At 44.1% G+C, this 17620-nt stretch overlaps 1 protein-coding gene across 2 annotated transcripts in view; it reads left to right on the top strand.

Moving 5' to 3' along the window:
• Positions 1–729: 729 nt before the first annotated feature.
• Positions 730–17620, top strand: part of LOC126239719 (uncharacterized) — a 90752-nt gene continuing 73861 nt past the window's right edge. For both annotated transcript variants that reach the window (XM_049947881.1, XM_049947879.1), the window contains exon 1: positions 730–865. In XM_049947881.1, the coding sequence (XP_049803838.1) occupies positions 800–865 (66 nt within the window). In that variant the 5' untranslated portion in view covers positions 730–799. The remainder of the gene's footprint in view (positions 866–17620) is intronic.

Raw genomic sequence — 17620 nt, 5'->3', positions numbered from 1 at the left:
GGGTCCGACATGTACTACCGGACCGCGGCCGATTTAAGCTACCACCTAGCACGTGTGGTGTCTGGCTGTGACACCACACGCGGTGTCACGTTTCTCACTTGTAGGTACAGAGAATGAGATGTTTCGACTCGTTTAAAGGACACTGAGTAATCACCAGTCGCGTACGAAAGTACATGTCTACAAAACACTTACCCTGTTTACACAGCAAAACTGATGAAATGACTGGTATCCATATTTGGGGGAATTGACAGGGGACCTGATTGCTTACTGAGAAAGATATGTTTATTTACTTCATGTAACTGACTTTTTGCAGTATAATCCCTGTAGGGCAAAATCTGAACTGGGGTTCGAAGAATCCGCATAGAAAGTTCCAAAAACCCATATTCGTGGCAGGTGTCTACGAATATTTGTAAAACTGATGGCGAAGATACAATCAGGCTGTCGTGCAAACTAGAACACGCAAAGAGGTCATTTCCGGCCAAAAGAAAAAAAATTCTGAGAATGCACAATTCTGTAAGTCTCATAAGTGGCCGTCACAATGAAGACTTCACACTTCATGCTAATTATGGAACGATATCTTTAATTACATCGTATTCGTACTGAAATAAAAGTTCGATAATCTGATATTGTTTTATCAGAAAGATGACCATCGTTCAGGAGAAGTGTTGTGCAAAAGTGATAAAGTGCGTAGTTGTTTGATTCGTCAGTTACTTTAAAAGAAAACAGGCAAATTTTTCCACCGAGTGATTAGATATCATTCTCTCTCATCACTAACGTACCATCACATACATACCGTCACATGCGTGTAGCTCGCAGACGCTGCAGCAGAATGCACAGTTTGTTGCTTTCATTCTCTCTACTTCTGGTAAGTAATATCTTTGTGATTTCATTAAGTGTCTATATTTTTAGCACTTGGGTTAAGGTCTCTTTCTTGAGAACGCTAAGTAAGAATTCTCTGTTTCTGTGCATATCAAACTGGTCCTTTTTATGCCTAAAATTGTTCAGTGTACAATCTACGTATTTTATTGTAAGTCAATAAGCTTGAATGAGTTCCATAGTTCTATGAGTTGCTGACTGCTGCATCCAATTTGCCAGTGGGGCCCAAAGCCATTGATATATTAAAGTTAAAAATACAAATTTGTTAATAAACTTCACCATATGCGTTACGTCAAGTTCACGTCGATCATTCTGAGACATTTCTGCACACTTCTGTTAAGTCTGAGTATCTGGAGAAATAGTCACATTGTAATTATACACTTAATCCTAGTGTTTCATTAACATAAGCAGGTGAGCTTACCGGGCTCGTAAAATCTTATTTCCTGTCTTGAGGTTCTTATTCCTCGACTAACAGATAATCGGAAGTGACATAAAATCCAGTCAAAGCATATTTCATCAGCAAAGTTCATAATAATTTAGTACCTCGTATATCGTACATGCTACTGTCAGCTGCCTGGAAACAAACTTTTCCCTCATTTTAGTATCTTGTGATCAATATTTTTACGATCAACATATGCAGAGAGTGACAAAGAAAACGGAAGATATATATAAACGGAATGTTTTCAAAATATTCAATGTAAGCAGCAAATAATTTTTGTAGGCTATCACTGCTCTTGATATGGGTTTAAATTCAGACGCAAGAAAGTTCTCATGTTATCAGCTTGGGTGTCAGATGAGCGATTCTTGTCTTCATAAAGAATTCAGCTCCCACACGTTCTAAAGGGCAGACTCCCTCATATTCTGTATCCTAAACTGTTAATCTGTTCACCAGAGAGAGGCAATAAATGGAAGCTAGTTTACGAGTCATTCTGGGCTATAGGATATGTCTTTTTGATTGGAAACCCTACCTAGAATGGCATGGAGGACGAATGGCAATTTTTTTTGCTCGATATTGTTCGTTGTGTTTGGTCTGGGCGGACTTCACATGGCAGCCATTCAAGTTGATCGTTGATTCATTTACTCAGTTATTTTATTACAGAAGACTGAGCTACTGTACCGTCCACTTAACCACCACGAACTCTAACGTCCAATACCTCCGTACAAGTACATAAGTTACATAACAAACGCTTAAAACTTCTTTTGCGATTTTCTCGGAATTCTCAGAGTAGTGCGCTTTATTACTTGCACATCATGTTGTTTTAATGGCCTACTAAACGTATACAGTGTTTGAAGTAAATCTGTGAGTTCACCGTCGTGGACTCCCCTTGTAAGTTTCGTTTCCACGCTCTTCCGCTGCACTCAGTGAATCCATACGTCGTACCACTATGAATGTACAACTAACACAGTGGGAAAAGCAAACACTAGACAGACAGAAAAGTACTGTAAAAAAGCTAGAGGTCGAAGAACAAAGTCGGCGTTACTGTCATCAACAGCAATTACCTAGAGTGAATGCAATGAGACGGTTGCCAAACAAGATTCATAGAGCATACCGTCCACATTCGCAGTACTGTCCAGTTATTTTCAGTGCAGTACAGATGCAAACATAGGGGAGGGTAAGAAATCAAGTGAAATGCCGTGACTCTGTAACGGGGCGACGTGGACGACGGGTCCCTTCTACCTAAACACTCAAAAAACGCCAATAAATAATCTTCCAAGTTTCGTTTGGGGAGTTGTGGATCACATTGTACACTATCTGATCAAAAGCGTCCGGACATCCCTAAGTAATGCGGAATTGTCCACTAGATACGCGCAGCCGCTAGTATGGTGGTGGAGGTGGTGGTATGTATTAGGACTGTTGATACTATTAAAAATATCGGGACCGATATATCGATATTATAAAAAATATAATCGGCAGTCAATATATCGAATAAGATTACCTATGTGTCGATACATTGACGAAAGATTATCGACGTACCGGCCTTTAAAAATATAGGCTGCACATTGTAAATGTAGTGCCGGTTTTAGATGTGTATTTTAAGTACTGATTTGTTATTAAATACTCTGTACATCAACAAGCTAGCTGCGCACTTATCCCCCTTAGAGCAACAATAGAAAGGAAAAGGATGCACGCCCACTCTTGGCGATAACAACTCCGCTGATAATGGTAACGGCATGTAAGTGGCATAATAGAAAGTATCCGATGAATCCATCGTTCGGATTCGCCACATATCAGATTTGTCTGGAACACTTCATTCACTGTTTATTTATTTATTTATTTTTTTTTTTTTCATTTCTGCGAACGCCAGCGACCTAGCGGTTGTCGTGTCAAAATTGCGTGGTGAAGTAAACGGTTGCAGTTTCTGCTGGTAGCGCCGAGCACCGAGTACGTCAGCATTTCCCCCCCACACGTTTCCGTTCATCTCAAAACAAATTCTTGCCATTTAGATTATGGTCATCTGTTTCAGCAACTGTTTCTGAAGCAAGTTGATGTGAAGAAATAGTACAGTTGCTGCGTTAAAAACTGTTTTCCTATTGCTATTTCTCCATATCATAAATCGTGATATTCGTTTCACATCGTCCCCATTCTCCCCCGCAGCGCAATCGGACTTCTTCTTTGTGCCGGTGCTGCCACCTATACCTGGACGTGATGGCAGCCCAAAAAGTATTAAGATTTCTTCACACAGTGAAAGTAAATTATCTTCTACTACACCTTCACAAAAACTATTTCATATGCACACATCAAAAAAAATTTTGCAACACCTCGGTTCCGAAAGTTCCGGAACCTGTACAAAAAACTGTAATATACGATGGGAAGTTCAATAAGTAATGCAACACATTTTTTTTCTCGGCCAATTTTGGTTGAAAAAACCGGAAATTTCTTGTGGAATATTTTCAAACATTCCCGCTTCGTCTCGTATAGTTTCATTGACTTCCGACAGGTGGCAGCGCTGTACGGAGGTTAAAATGGCGTCTGTAACGGATGTGCGTTGCAAACAACGGGCAGTGATCGAGTTTCTTTTGGCGGAAAACCATGGCATCTCAGATATTCATAGGCGCTTGCAGAATGTCTACGGTGATCGGGCAGTGGACAAAAGCACGGTGAGTCGTTGGGCAAAGCGTGTGTCATCATCGCCGCAATGTCAAGCAAGACTGATATCCCGCGTGCGGGCCGGCCGTGCACAGCTGTGACTCCTGCAATGGCGGAGCGTGCGAACACACTCGTTCGAGATGATCGACGGATCACCATCAAACAACTCAGTGCTCAACTTGACATCTCTGTTGGTAGTGCTGTCACAATTGTTCACCAGTTGGGATATTCAAAGGTTTGTTCCCGCTGGGTCCCTCGTTGTCTAACCGAACACCATAAAGAGCAAAGGAGAACCATCTGTGCGGAATTGCTTGCTCGTCATGTGGCTGAGGGTGACAATTTCTTGTCAAAGATTGTTACAGGCGATGAAACATGGGTTCATCACTTCGAACCTGAAACAAAACGGCAATCAATGGAGTGGCGCCACACCCACTCCCCTACCAAGAAAAAGTTTAAAGCCATACCCTCAGCCGGTAAAGTCATGTTTACAGTCTTCTGGGATGCTGAAGGGGTTATTCTGTTCCATGTCCTTCCCCATGGTCAAACGATCAACTCTGAAGTGTATTGTGCTACTCTTCAGAAATTGAAGAAACGACTTCAGCGTGTTCGTAGGCACAAAAATCAGAACGAACTTCTCCTTCTTCATGACAACGCAAGACCTCACACAAGTCTTCGCACCCAAGAGGAGCTCACAAAACTTCAGTGGACTGTTCTTCCTCATGCACCCTACAGCCCCGATCTCGCACCGTCGGATTTCCATATGTTTGGCCGAATGAAGGACGCAATCCGTGGGACGCACTACGAAGATGAAGAAGTTATTGATGCAGTACGACGTTGGCTCCGACATCGACCAGTGGAATGGTACCGTGCAGGCATACAGGCCCTCATTTCAAGGTGGCGTAAGGTCGTAGCATTGAATGGAGATTACGTAGAAAAATAGTGTTGTGTAGCTATAAGATTGGGGAATAACCTGGTGTATTTCAATGCTGAATAAAACAACCCCTGTTTCAGAAAAAAAATGTGTTGCATTACTTATTGAACTGCCCTCGTAGATCACCATAACCATCATTTCCGCACTTTTTATTGCTCATTAAAACACATATTGCATGTTGTACCACCACACAACGAGACCTTTAGAGGTGGTGGTCCAGTTTGCTGTAAACAGCGGTACCTATAATATCCAGTAGCACGTCCTCTTGCATTGATACGTGCCTGTATTCGTAGTGGCATACTGTCAACTAGTTAATCAAAGCATTTTGGTCCAGATTGTCCCACTCCTCAGCGACAATCAGGCGTAGATACCTCAGAGTGTTTGGTGGGTCACGTCGTGCATAAACAGCCCTTTTCAATCTAGGCTAGGCATGTTCGATAGGGTTCATGTCTGGAGAACATGCTGGCCACTCTACTCGAGCGATGTCGATATCACGACAAGTCAATCACAAGACGTGCACGATAGAGGCGCGAATTGTGGTCCATGAAGACGAATGCCTCGCCAATATGCTGTCGATATGATTGCACTATCGGTCGGACGTGGCATTCATGTATCGTACAGCCGTTACGGCGCCTTCCATGACCACCAGCGGCGTACGTCGGCCCCACATAATGCCACCCCAAAACAGCAGGGACGCTGCACTATGCTGCACTCGTTGGACAGTGTATCTAAGACGTTCTGCCTGACCGTGTTGGCTCCAAACACGTCTCCGACGATTGTCTGGTTGAAGGCATACGCGATGCTCATCGGTGAAGAGAAGGCGATGCCAGTCTTGAGCGGTCCATTCGGCATGTTGTTGGGCCCATCTGTACGGCGCTGCATGGTCTCGTGATTGCAAAGATGGACCTCGCCATGGACGTCGGGAGTGAAGTTGCGCATCATGCAGCCTATTGTGCACAGTTTGTGTCGTAACACGACGTCCTGTGGCTGCACGAAAAGCTTTATTCAACATGGTGGCGTTGCTGTTACAATTTCTCCGATCCATAGTCCGCAGGTAGCGGTCATCCACTGCAGTAGTAGCCCTTGGGCGTCCCGAGCAAGGCATGTCATCGACAGTTCCTGTCTCCCCGTATTTCCTCCATGTCCGAACAAAATCGCTTTGGTTCACTCCGAGACGCCTGGACACTTCCCTTGTTGAGAACCCTTCCTGGCACCAATTAACAATGTGGACGCGATCGAACCGCGGTATTGAGCGTCTAGGCATGGCTGAACTACAGACAACACTAGCGGTGTACCTCCTCCCTGCATGGTTGTTTATATCTTTGGGCAGGTTTAGTGACGTCTCTGAACAGTAAAAAGGGACTGTGTCTGTGAAACAATATCCACAGTCAACGTCTATCTTCAGGAGTTCTGGGAACTGGAGTGATGCAAAACTTTTTTGATATGTGTATTTACAGAAAATTGAGAAAAAAGTAGTGCAAAAATAATTTCGCCTCTCTATGGTGCCATTTTACGAGGGCAGTTCAATAAGTAACGCAACACATTTCTTTTCTGAAACAGGGGTTGTTTTATTCAGCATTGAAATACACCAGGTTATTCCCCAATCTTTTAGCTACACAACACTATTTTTCAACGTAATCTCCATTCAATGCTACGGCCTTACGCCACCTTGAAATGAGGGCCTGTATGCCTGCACGGTACCATTCCACTGGTCGATGTCGGAGCCAACGTCGTACTGCATCAATAACTTCTTCATCATCCGCGTAGTGCCTCCCACGGATTGCGTCCTTCATTCGGCCAAACATATGGAAATCCGACGGTGCGAGATCGGGGCTGTAGGGTGCATGAGGAAGAACAGTCCACTGAAGTTTTGTGAGCTCCTCTCGGGTGCGAAGACTTGTGTGAGGTCTTGCGTTGTCATGAAGAAGCAGAAGTTCGTTCTGATTTTTGTGCCTAGGAACAAGCTGAAGTCGTTTCTTCAATTTCTGAAGAGTAGCACAATACAGTTCAGAGTTGATCGTTTGACCATGGGGAAGGACATGGAACAGAATAACCCCTTCAGCGTCCCAGAAGACTGTAAACATGACTTTACCGGCTGAGGGTATGGCTTTAAACTTTTTCTTGGTAGGGGTGTGGGTGTGGCGCCACTCCATTGATTGCCGTTTTGTTTCAGGTTCGAAGTGATGAACCCATGTTTCATCGCCTGTAACAATCTTTGACAAGAAATTGTCACCCTCAGCCACATGACGAGCAAGCAATTCCGCACAGATGGTTCTCCTTTGCTCTTTATGGTGTTCGGTTAGACAACGAGGGACCCAGCGGGAACAAACCTTTGAATATCCCAACTGGTGAACAATTGTCACAGCACTACCAACAGAGATGTCAAGTTGAGCACTGAGTTGTTTGATGGTGATCCGTCGATCATTTCGAACGAGTGTGTTCGCACGCTCCGTCATTGCAGGAGTCACAGCCGTGCACGGCCGGCCCGCACGCGGGAGATCAGACAGTCTTGCTTGACCTTGCGGCGATGATGACACACGCTTTGCCCAACGACTCACCGTGCTTTTGTCCAGTGCCAGATCACCGTAGACATTCTGCAACCGCCTATGAATATCTGAGATGCCCTGGTTTTCCGCCAAAAGAAACTCGATCACTGCCCGTTGTTTGCAACGCACATCCGTTACAGACGCCATTTTAACAGCTCCGTACAGCGCTGCCACCTGTCGGAAGTCAATGAAACTATACGAGACGAAGCGGGAATGTTTGAAAATATTCCACAAGAAATTTCCGGTTTTTTCAACCAAAATTGGCCGAGAAAAAAAATGTGTTGCATTACTTATTGAGCTGCCCTCGTAATATCTATATGTCGATATACCGGGGATAAACATATCGCCGGTATGTATTGACGTTGTTTGGAAAAAATATCGGTACACTGATATGTTGTCAGCAGTCCTAGTATGTATGGGACGCTCGACAGCAGCGTCACCTGCGCCCATAGCTAATGGGAGAAAAGAATGCAATACTTGGTTACATATAAAATGTAACAGTCTCACTCACATGTTTGTATCAGTATGAGATTGTACCCTTCCATAAAGCAGCACCCGTGAGGCAATGATTCGTGGCCAGTAACACTCACGAAAGAGAGTCACGACCTGAACGCAATAGGACACCTGTGGAATGAGTTGGAGCATCGACTGCGCTCCACACCTCAGCGTCCAACTCCACTGCTTGCTATAATTTTGGCTCTTCGGGAAGAATGGGCTGTCAGTCCTGCAGCGGCATTCATAAACATTATTGAAAGCGTCCCCGGCAGAGATAAAACCCTCATTAAGGCGAAGTGTTGATACACGCCGTACTGATGTTCACAAACAGGTTTTCGGATACTTTTGGTCAGATTAGTGTACATGTGATACCTGAAATAAACGTCTTACACGAGAGTGGTTACTTACTGAGGTAGCCGCCTTGATATTAATCTCATGTGACAAATGAAAAATTTAAAATGTCCTGTTCTTGCTTTTGCTTTCAAATGTTCGTAAATTCATAAGGGACCAATCTACTGAGGTCATCGGTCCCTAGATTTACACACTACTTAAACTAGGTTACCCTAAGAACAACACACACACACACACACACACACACACACACACACACATATGCCCGAGGGAGGACTCGAACCTCCGGCGGGAGGGGCCGCATTTGCTTTCGGACGGTCTTACGCCCTCCGTTGTGAGAAACAGATGACGTTTCCGCATGCTCTTACGACTGATATTGCAATTCTGACTAAAGAAACGATGCGACAACGTTCTAACTGAATTAGTAGCGTTAACGCAGTAGAGGTTACAGGTTCCTCACAGAGTCCACTCACTACATACATACAGGGTGTTTCAAAAATGACCGGTATATTTGAAACGGCAATAAAAACTAAACGAGCAGCGATAGAAATACACCGTTTGTTGCAATATGCTTGGGACAACGGTACATTTTCAGGCGGACAAACTTTCGAGATTACAGTAGTTACAATTTCCAACAACAGATGGCGCTGCAAGTAATGTGAAAGATATAGAAGACAACGCAGTCTGTGGGTGCGCCATTCTGTACGTCGTCTTTCTGCTGTAAGCATGTGCTGTTCACAACGTGCAAGTGTGCTGTAGACAACATGGTTTATTCCTTAGAGGATTTTTCTGGTGTTGGAATTCCACCGCCTAGAACACAGTGTTGTTGCAACAAGACGAAGTTTTCAACGGAGGTTTAATGTAACCAAAGGACCGAAAAGCGATACAATAAAGGATCTGTTTGAAAAATTTCAACGGACTGGGAACGTGACGGATGAACGTGCTGGAAAGGTAGGGCGACCGCGTACGGCAACCACAGAGGGCAACGCGCAGCTAGTGCAGCAGGTGATCCAACAGCGGCCTCGGGTTTCCGTTCGCCGTGTTGCAGCTGCGGTCCAAATGACGCCAACGTCCACGTATCGTCTCATGCGCCAGAGTTTACACCTCTATCCATACAAAATTCAAACGCGGCAACCCCTCAGCGCCGCTACCATTGCTGCACGAGAGACATTCGCTAACGTTATAGTGCACAGGATTGATGACGGCGATATGCATGTGGGCAGCATTTGGTTTACTGACGAAGCTTATTTTTACCTGGACGGCTTCGTCAATAAACAGAACTGGCGCATATGGGGAACCGAAAAGCCCCATGTTGCAGTCCCATCGTCCCTGCATCCTCAAAAAGTACTGGTCTGGGGCGCCATTTCTTCCAAAGGAATCATTGGCCCATTTTTCAGATCCGAAACGATTACTGCATCACGCTATCTGGACATTCTTCGTGAATTTGTGGCGGTACAAACTGCCTTAGACGACACTGCGAACACCTCGTGGTTTATGCAAGATGGTGCCCGGCCACATCACACGGCCGACGTCTTTAATTTCCTGAATGAATATTTCGATGATCGTGTGATTGCTTTGGCTATCCGAAACATACAGGAGGTGGCGTGGATTGGCCTCCCTATTTGCCAGACATGAACCCCTGTGACGTCTTTCTGTGGGGACACCTGAAAGACCAGGTGTACCGCCAGAATCCAGAAACAATTGAACAGCTGAAGCAGTACATCTCATCTGCATGTGAAGCCATTCCGCCAGACACGTTGTCAAAGGTTTCGGGTAATTTCATTCAGAGAATACGCCATATGTTTGCTACGCATGGTGGATATGTGGAAAATATCGTACTATAGAGTTTCCCAGACCGCAGCGCCATCTGTTGTTGAAAATTGTAACTACTGTAATTTCGAAAGTTTGTCCGCCTGAAAATGTACTGTTGTCCCAAGCATATTGCAACAAACGGTGTATTTCTATCGCTGCTCGTTTAGTTTTTATTGCCGTTTCAAATATACCGGTCATTTTTGAAACACCCTGTATGTTGTGCTTTGTTCCTTATGTTGCTAATGATAAAAGTGGGACTTATACATAGGATATGCTAAATATCTCAATAAAATGTCTTCTTAAAGCTACAGATAGCAGCTCCAGTAGTCCAGAAACTGCTTCATTACTCGCTTCGAAACAGATAAATAACTTAATTGACAGCACGACATTGTGGTAACTGCATAATAACTACTATAGTGCCATCCACAGTTATCATTATTATGACTATTATTATTACTATTAGTGGCCGTGGTCAGACACCAGCCTAAAGGTTTCTGTCAGTTCAGAAGTAAGTATTGCAGCAATCAAGTGATTCACGAACAGTAAAAACAGTGCACACATTTCAAAAGGGGTAGCAGTGTGTAGGTCTAACAAGTGTCGCATTGGACAGGAGTAACACAGGGGAATTATGTTTTGTAACAAGTGTCTACCTTCACTGTGGATGGTTAGCTTTCTCATCTGAGAAGGAGTTGTGGGTAGCACTTGTGATGCACCACGAATCCCTTCGTCATTCATTCTAACATAAACACACACGTGCACGCACACACACACATACACGTACATACACAAACTAAATATCATTCATCTTTCATCGTGTTAAAAATAAAAGTGTTCCAAGAAAAGTCTTTCATTCTACAGTTTAGTTAGGTGCTGAAGTTGGTCATAATATGGGATAGGAGGGGGGAAGGGGGTAACAGAAGGCAGGGGGGATGGGAGATATGAGGGATACCAACTAATGTATAACTGCACTCAAGGTAAATGTTTTAAGAAAGATTGGGAACCACTGCCATCGAATTTTGATCTCTGCACCTGCCGGACACTCATTTTCTGCCGCCCTCCTGATGCACTTAGTGATTCATTCGAGAACTAATATTTTTCCTGTCATAACCGTTAACACAACACTTACAAATGAGTCTTACTAAAGATGTCGCACTCAAGGGGTGCCTTGTCAGATACGTGTGCATTGCGTAGTACACAGAAAAAAACGAACACTGCAAACAGTTTCTCGAGAGAACCTACTTAAAACGTTTCAAGAATCGGCTTTAAATGATGACGATGACAACTTTAGATTAATTACAGCACGCACATGGGCATTTAAACAGTCATTCTTCCAGCACTCCAACTACGAATGGAACAGGGAAAAGCCTTAGTAACTCGTACAGAGCAGGTACCCTCTATCATACACTTTACCTTGGTTTGCATAGATTAGAAACATCAGTTTGGATAGCCGGGCGCGAGTTTAAATCTGTTCCTTCCGAACGCCACTCTAGCCCCTCATCACCTTAGTTACTAGCACTGGGTTGCCTCGCACAGTGATCGCGCTGAAGATTGCTCTTGGAGAGATCGACATGTATACGTTCTAAAAACTATCTTCCTGCTCCTCTTACAACTACTGTATGCTATGAAAGGCACAGTCCTTCACGTGAATACACGTAAAACAATGTGATTCATGCAAATGAAGTCGTCGCGGCATATAAGTTTCTTGACGCGTCATTCCGCAATGTAGCCGCGACGTCTGGTAAGGTATGCCCTCTCCTTCTTTATTTCCTCGTGGGAAGTCACAGTTGTCCCAGAAGAACCACATCCAGTCCCCTGTGCACAAAATTCGTCGTGGTGGCAATACCACATGGCAGATATGCTGAGGAGATAGTTAGAATGTGGTGAAAGAAGTAAAAGGAATCACAAAATAGAACAACAAAAGTAATGCATGCATAGCACCAGTTGAGCACTTCTTTTTTTTTTCTCCAGCGTTTATCCCCACTAGTAGGGGATCTCCTTTTTCAGGATTTGGAAAATTTTACCCAGTTATTTAACTTTGCGGCCGGATGCCCTTTCTGATCTTACAGTCGTCAAGGTAGCCCAAGGGAGGGGAGCCGCATGCGCCCTCTGTCTCTGACTCGTGTAGACCTCGTTGGTATGTTAATTGTTTGTGTATCGCCGGCCGCGGTGGCCGAGCGGTTCTAGGCGCTTCAGTCCGGAACCGCGCGACTGCTACGGTTGCAGGTTCGAATCCTGCCTCGGGCATGGATGTGTGTGATGTCCTTAGGTTAGTTAGGTTTAAGTAGTTCTAAGTTCTAGGGGACATATGACCTCAGATGTTAAGTCCCATAGTGCTCAGAGCCATTTTTATTTTTGTATCATATTCTCCGAAGCGGTATTGGGAGACCAGTCCAGCATTTACCTAAACGAGCGTGGAAACCACCTAGAAACCACACTCGAGCTGGCCGGTGTTCCAGAGGAAGGTCGTTAATCGCCACATGGATTCGAATCGTGTCAGACTCGTATCCTTGTATCGCTACCTTGCGCGCTGAGCGGTACACTATACGAGTGAGTGATCACCATCTAAACATCGTGGAAAGAAAACGTAGAAGGCTGATGGCGTCCTGACAATCATGGAATACTATAACCTCCACACACACCCCCCCCCCCCCCCTCACCCCTCATATTTGGTGATTCTTATTTGCAACAACGTTCTTTTTTTTTTGTCGAGTGGACAAAAAAATGGCTCTGAGCACTATGGGACTTAACATCTGAGGTCATCAGCCCCTTGAACTTAGAACTACTTAAACCTAACTAATCCAAGGACATCACACATATCCATGCTCGAGGCAGGATTCGAACCTGCGACCGTAGCGGTCGAACGGTTCCTGACTGAAGCGCCTAGAACTGCTCTGCCACACCGGCCGACCGATTGGACGTATGTGTGGAATAGTTCGTACAAACGAAAACGTAAAAACTATCTAAACCAGAGATTGCATAAACATTTCTTTATTTACAAACAACCGGTTGCGACAGATTGTGCTGTCATCTTCAGATTTTTTTTTTTTAATTTATGACAAATCTTTATATTACGTGCTGCATTTTATTTACATGACAACTTGGAGTGAAGTCCAACTCATAATGAACACATGTTATAACATAAATTTTTGAAGACCTGAAGATGACAGCAAAGTCTGTTGAAACTGGTCTTTTGTAGAAAAGATCTTGGTTTTAGAAAGTTTTAACAAGTAAAACAATCACGCCGTGTTATTTCTCAGCATGAGACTAACCATTCTAACGAAAACGGACCTCTTTTTCAGTTTTCTATTGAAATGAAAATGTTGCTGTGAAACGATAATATTTAATACCGTTGGCTTCATTTATTGAGATCGTGAGAATCGTACTTCCCAACAAAGGTGAGACCCAGCCATGCTCGTAATAATAGCTGAATTCACTTTCATACTTAAGTTTGCCTTTGTTGTGTTGTTTTAGGATATTAAATGATTTTCAAGTAACAGATGCTATTGGCTAAAAATGACAGTACTGATTTTTCCACTAATTTCCTGTATGATTACATGCCCCCTCCGCGAATACACCGATTAATTACTCTTTGTCGCCCAACAATTCGACGAAAAACTTCGAACCCCTTATTTTATCCATATCCGAAAACTATCAGTATTCAGTTGGTGATGCTATTGCGTAAGACCTTTCGACGCGAACCCTGAACAGCGACTGGAAATCTCCTGACGCAAAAGGCGCGCCCACCTCCGAATGTTCCAGAGTACCAGCGACGCTTGGGAGTACGATTGACTACGTCATACCATCATTAACGGCTGTAGCCCTAACAATACTAAAGAATACCCTGCTTGTATTCCATTGCCAAATCCCTTTTGCACCCAAAACCTCACTAAAAAACGACAACAGATAGTGAGGCATACTGGTGATTTCGAAACAGGACAACAACTAACAACCACTTGGATTCGGAGCAATGCCTACCATGGTCGACGTGTCCTATTCAAAGACAGGTAGAACAAGGATATGTATCTTGACGAAAATATGGCCCACTGTGTGTGACCTATAGAACCTTATGAGTTTTCGGCGAGGTCATGAATTGCTCTGTAGACTTAGTTCCAGTTTGATTGTCACTCCAGAGAAATTACTGCCTCTGTACCTGATGCAATAGTCGGATGAGTTGAAGTCTCCCGTTATCTCTCATGAGAAAAACGTTGATTACACCAATCTTGAGGAGATTTCTCGACTTTGTTTTTCGTGGAGGGCTCTTCAACAAAAGCGATAACTGATACATTCTAATCACTGCAGATGTATCTGTCTGAATTAGTATTTATCATAAGCAAAAACTGTCTAACCGAACAAGAGATTGTAATAAATAACAGCAAAATTTCTTGTAGGCTTTGATAAAACGTAACCGAAGACATGTCGATGAGAGAAGTGCTACGCGGACCTACAGTTTTATGGTATCCTTCGGATGCTCTCTTGAATTATTGGACCGGCAGTGGGGTTCAAACCCGCGATCTGGGAAGAGATCTCGATAGGTAAAAGTAATGAGGCGCCGTATCAATCTCCAAATAACAAAAACTGCCGATTCTTCTATATTTTCGTGAATCTAGAACAATTTCAGGCGCAAAACCCCATATTTAGAACTTATGAGGCATTTGGGCCAGTGCTGAAATGCAGGAAATGTGAAATTTTACAAGAATGCACGCACTGGAAATTCAACAGAAGATATCTTAAGTGCATGATGTGATTCTTGAGTTTCTCCCGGTGTATTTGATAATCTGTTCCACCGCGCGACCGTGGCGCGGGGCGCGGACGGTGGAGTGAGCGCGCCGCGGGCGGAGGGTATTTAAATCGGCCGCCGCCGCGACCGAACCCAGTTCCCCCTGAGCAGCCATAGTGTACGGATCTCCGTGCCGGCACGTTCACAGGAGCTCAGTCCGTCAGTTCACCTGATGATGGCGACATGTATGATCGCCGAAATATTGTGCCCGTTGGACACTGTAGACCAGCAGTACACCCGTGGATATTATGATTATCTTAAGTGCAGTTCCCCAAGACAACTGACATACTGTAGTGTTTTGATTAAATACACCCAATATTTACTTCTAGTACTCTATGTGTTACCAGAGACAGTAAACGCTTACAAAAAGACACTCTGATGCAATTCATATGTTTTGGGCAAATTTCGTCCTTTTTCTCGTCCATCTGCACTTCTTGTCTCGTCAACCATTGAGCAAACCGGATGCAAGTAGAGCCATTGCTCGACTAGCTCATTTAGTATTATTGTCATACTGAATATAACAACATATTATCAGGACAGGTGGCACAGGCGGATGTAAATTGTTATTTTGAGAAGAAATAATAATCAGGCGGTAAAAATGAGTACTTTCTGCGTCAGCGTGTTCATATTCGTAGGAGCCCTGTTCATTATATAAGCACTAACTCATGTTCAATTATTGTGTAATATTCTTCTAAGTATGTTATTTAGCACAGTGTACTAATACTGAGGCGAGTGCGACATCTGTTAAGAAAATACGCATCTCAGCAAAGGTAGCTATAACGGTAATGTACGAGAGGACCTACAGTTAGTTTTTACACGAAGTTTTCTACACAGATCATAAAATCGAAGTATTAGCAGTCAAGCTAAGATAGCTACTTTTTCATTTAATTGAACAAGGTGATGTATTCCACCGTGCACAAACTCTAGGAATTGACTGATGAGAGGATGCAGAACAAGAAAGTTCTAATGAACTGATGTCCGGAAATGCATGGCTTCCATGCTTGAGACTGCGGTCGAATACGCGTTGTGGTATGCAGCCACACTTACAGCATGTGTTTCCTTGTGCCTCAACGCTTGCGTGTACGCGCCGTAGTATGTTCTGTCTCCCACTTTCACATAGGCCAGGCTGCACCCTAACAGTATCAAAGGCAGCACGAATACTGCTCAAGTGTCTCCACATGGAATGCGCTCTGCATACACGATACTTCTGAAATTGCCCCATAACCAGAAATCGCACAACATCCGGTGAACGAACAGACCGTACAACTGTGCCCCGCCTCGTCCGATCCATTGACCGGGGAAGACACGACTGAGACGCGTCCGGACGTTAATGGCGAAGTGGTCTGCAGCACCATCATGTAGCAGCCACATAGCCATTCGAACCATCAGTGGCTCTTTTTTCAGCAAGGGGAGACAAAGTCACCCGCAATAAACGCCATTAGTTCCGAACTTTGCACGACGTTGAAGGAAGAGTGGTCCAAAAATACGGTCGCCAATTATTCCGGCCCACACATTCCAGCTGCACCGACGCTGAGGATGCGCAGTCACCATACCACTGTCCCACAGATGATTGTTATGAAAGCTGAAGATACCACTCTGCGTAAAGGTGGCCTCATCTGTCAGTAGGATGGATGACAGAAATCGCGGAATCTACATCTACGTGATTGCTATTCACAATAAAGAGCCTGGCAGAACTACCTTCATGCTGTCTCTCTACCGTTCCACTCTCGAGCGGCACGCGGGAAAAACAAGCACTTCAATTTTTCCGTGCGAGCCCTGATTTCTCTTATTTTATCGTGATGATCATTTTTCCCTATGTAGGTGGGTGCCAACAGAATATTTTCGCAATCGGAGGAGAAAACGTGATTGAAATTTCATGAGAAGATCCCGTCGCAACGAAAAACGCCTTTGTTTTAATGACTGCCACTCCAATTCACGTATCATGTCTTCTGTGCCACTATCTCCCCTATTTCGCGATAATACAAAACGAGCTGCCCTTCTATGTACTTTTTCGATGTCATCCGTCAGTCCCACGTGATGCGGATCCCACACCGCACAGCAGTACCCCAGAATAGGGCGGACAAGCGTAGTGTAAGCAGTCTCTTTGGTAGACCTGTTACACCTTCTAACAAGGGAACCTCCCCATCGCACCCCCCTCAGATTTAGTTATAAGTTGGCACAGGGATAGGCCTTGAAAAACTGTACACAGATAAATCGAGAAAACAGGAAGAAGTTGTGTGGAACTATGAAAAAAATAAGCAAAATATACAAACTGAGTAGTCCATGCGCAAGGTAGGCAACATCAAGGAGCGTGTTAGCTTACGAGCGCCGTGGTCCCGTGGTTAGCGTGAGCAACTGTGGAATGTGAGTTCCTTGGTTCAAGTCCTCCTTCGAGCGAAAAGTTTAATTTTTTATTTTCAGAGAATTATCAAAGTTCAGGCACTCACACATAATCAACTTCGCTCTCCAAAATTCCAGGACATGTTCAGATTTGCTTGAACATATACAGGATTTGACGGTCTACGCACGGAAACATTTGAAAACGTAAAAAACATATGTTTTGACAGAGCACAGGGAAAACTGTGCGACTGTGAAACTGTTGCATTCATTTGATGCAGTTTATATGACAAACTCTTATGTTTTCATCACTTTTTTGGGAGTGATTATCACATCCACAAGAAAACCTAAATCGGGTAAGGTAGAAGAATCTTTTTACCAATTCGCCAAGTGTGCAAGTTAGGTGG

This window comes from Schistocerca nitens, chromosome 1 (assembly GCF_023898315.1).
Source record: "Schistocerca nitens isolate TAMUIC-IGC-003100 chromosome 1, iqSchNite1.1, whole genome shotgun sequence".
Classification (NCBI taxonomy): Eukaryota; Metazoa; Arthropoda; class Insecta; order Orthoptera; family Acrididae; genus Schistocerca; species Schistocerca nitens.
Note: the sequence above shows the minus strand (reverse complement) of the source record. Positions and strands in the feature narration are given on the sequence as shown.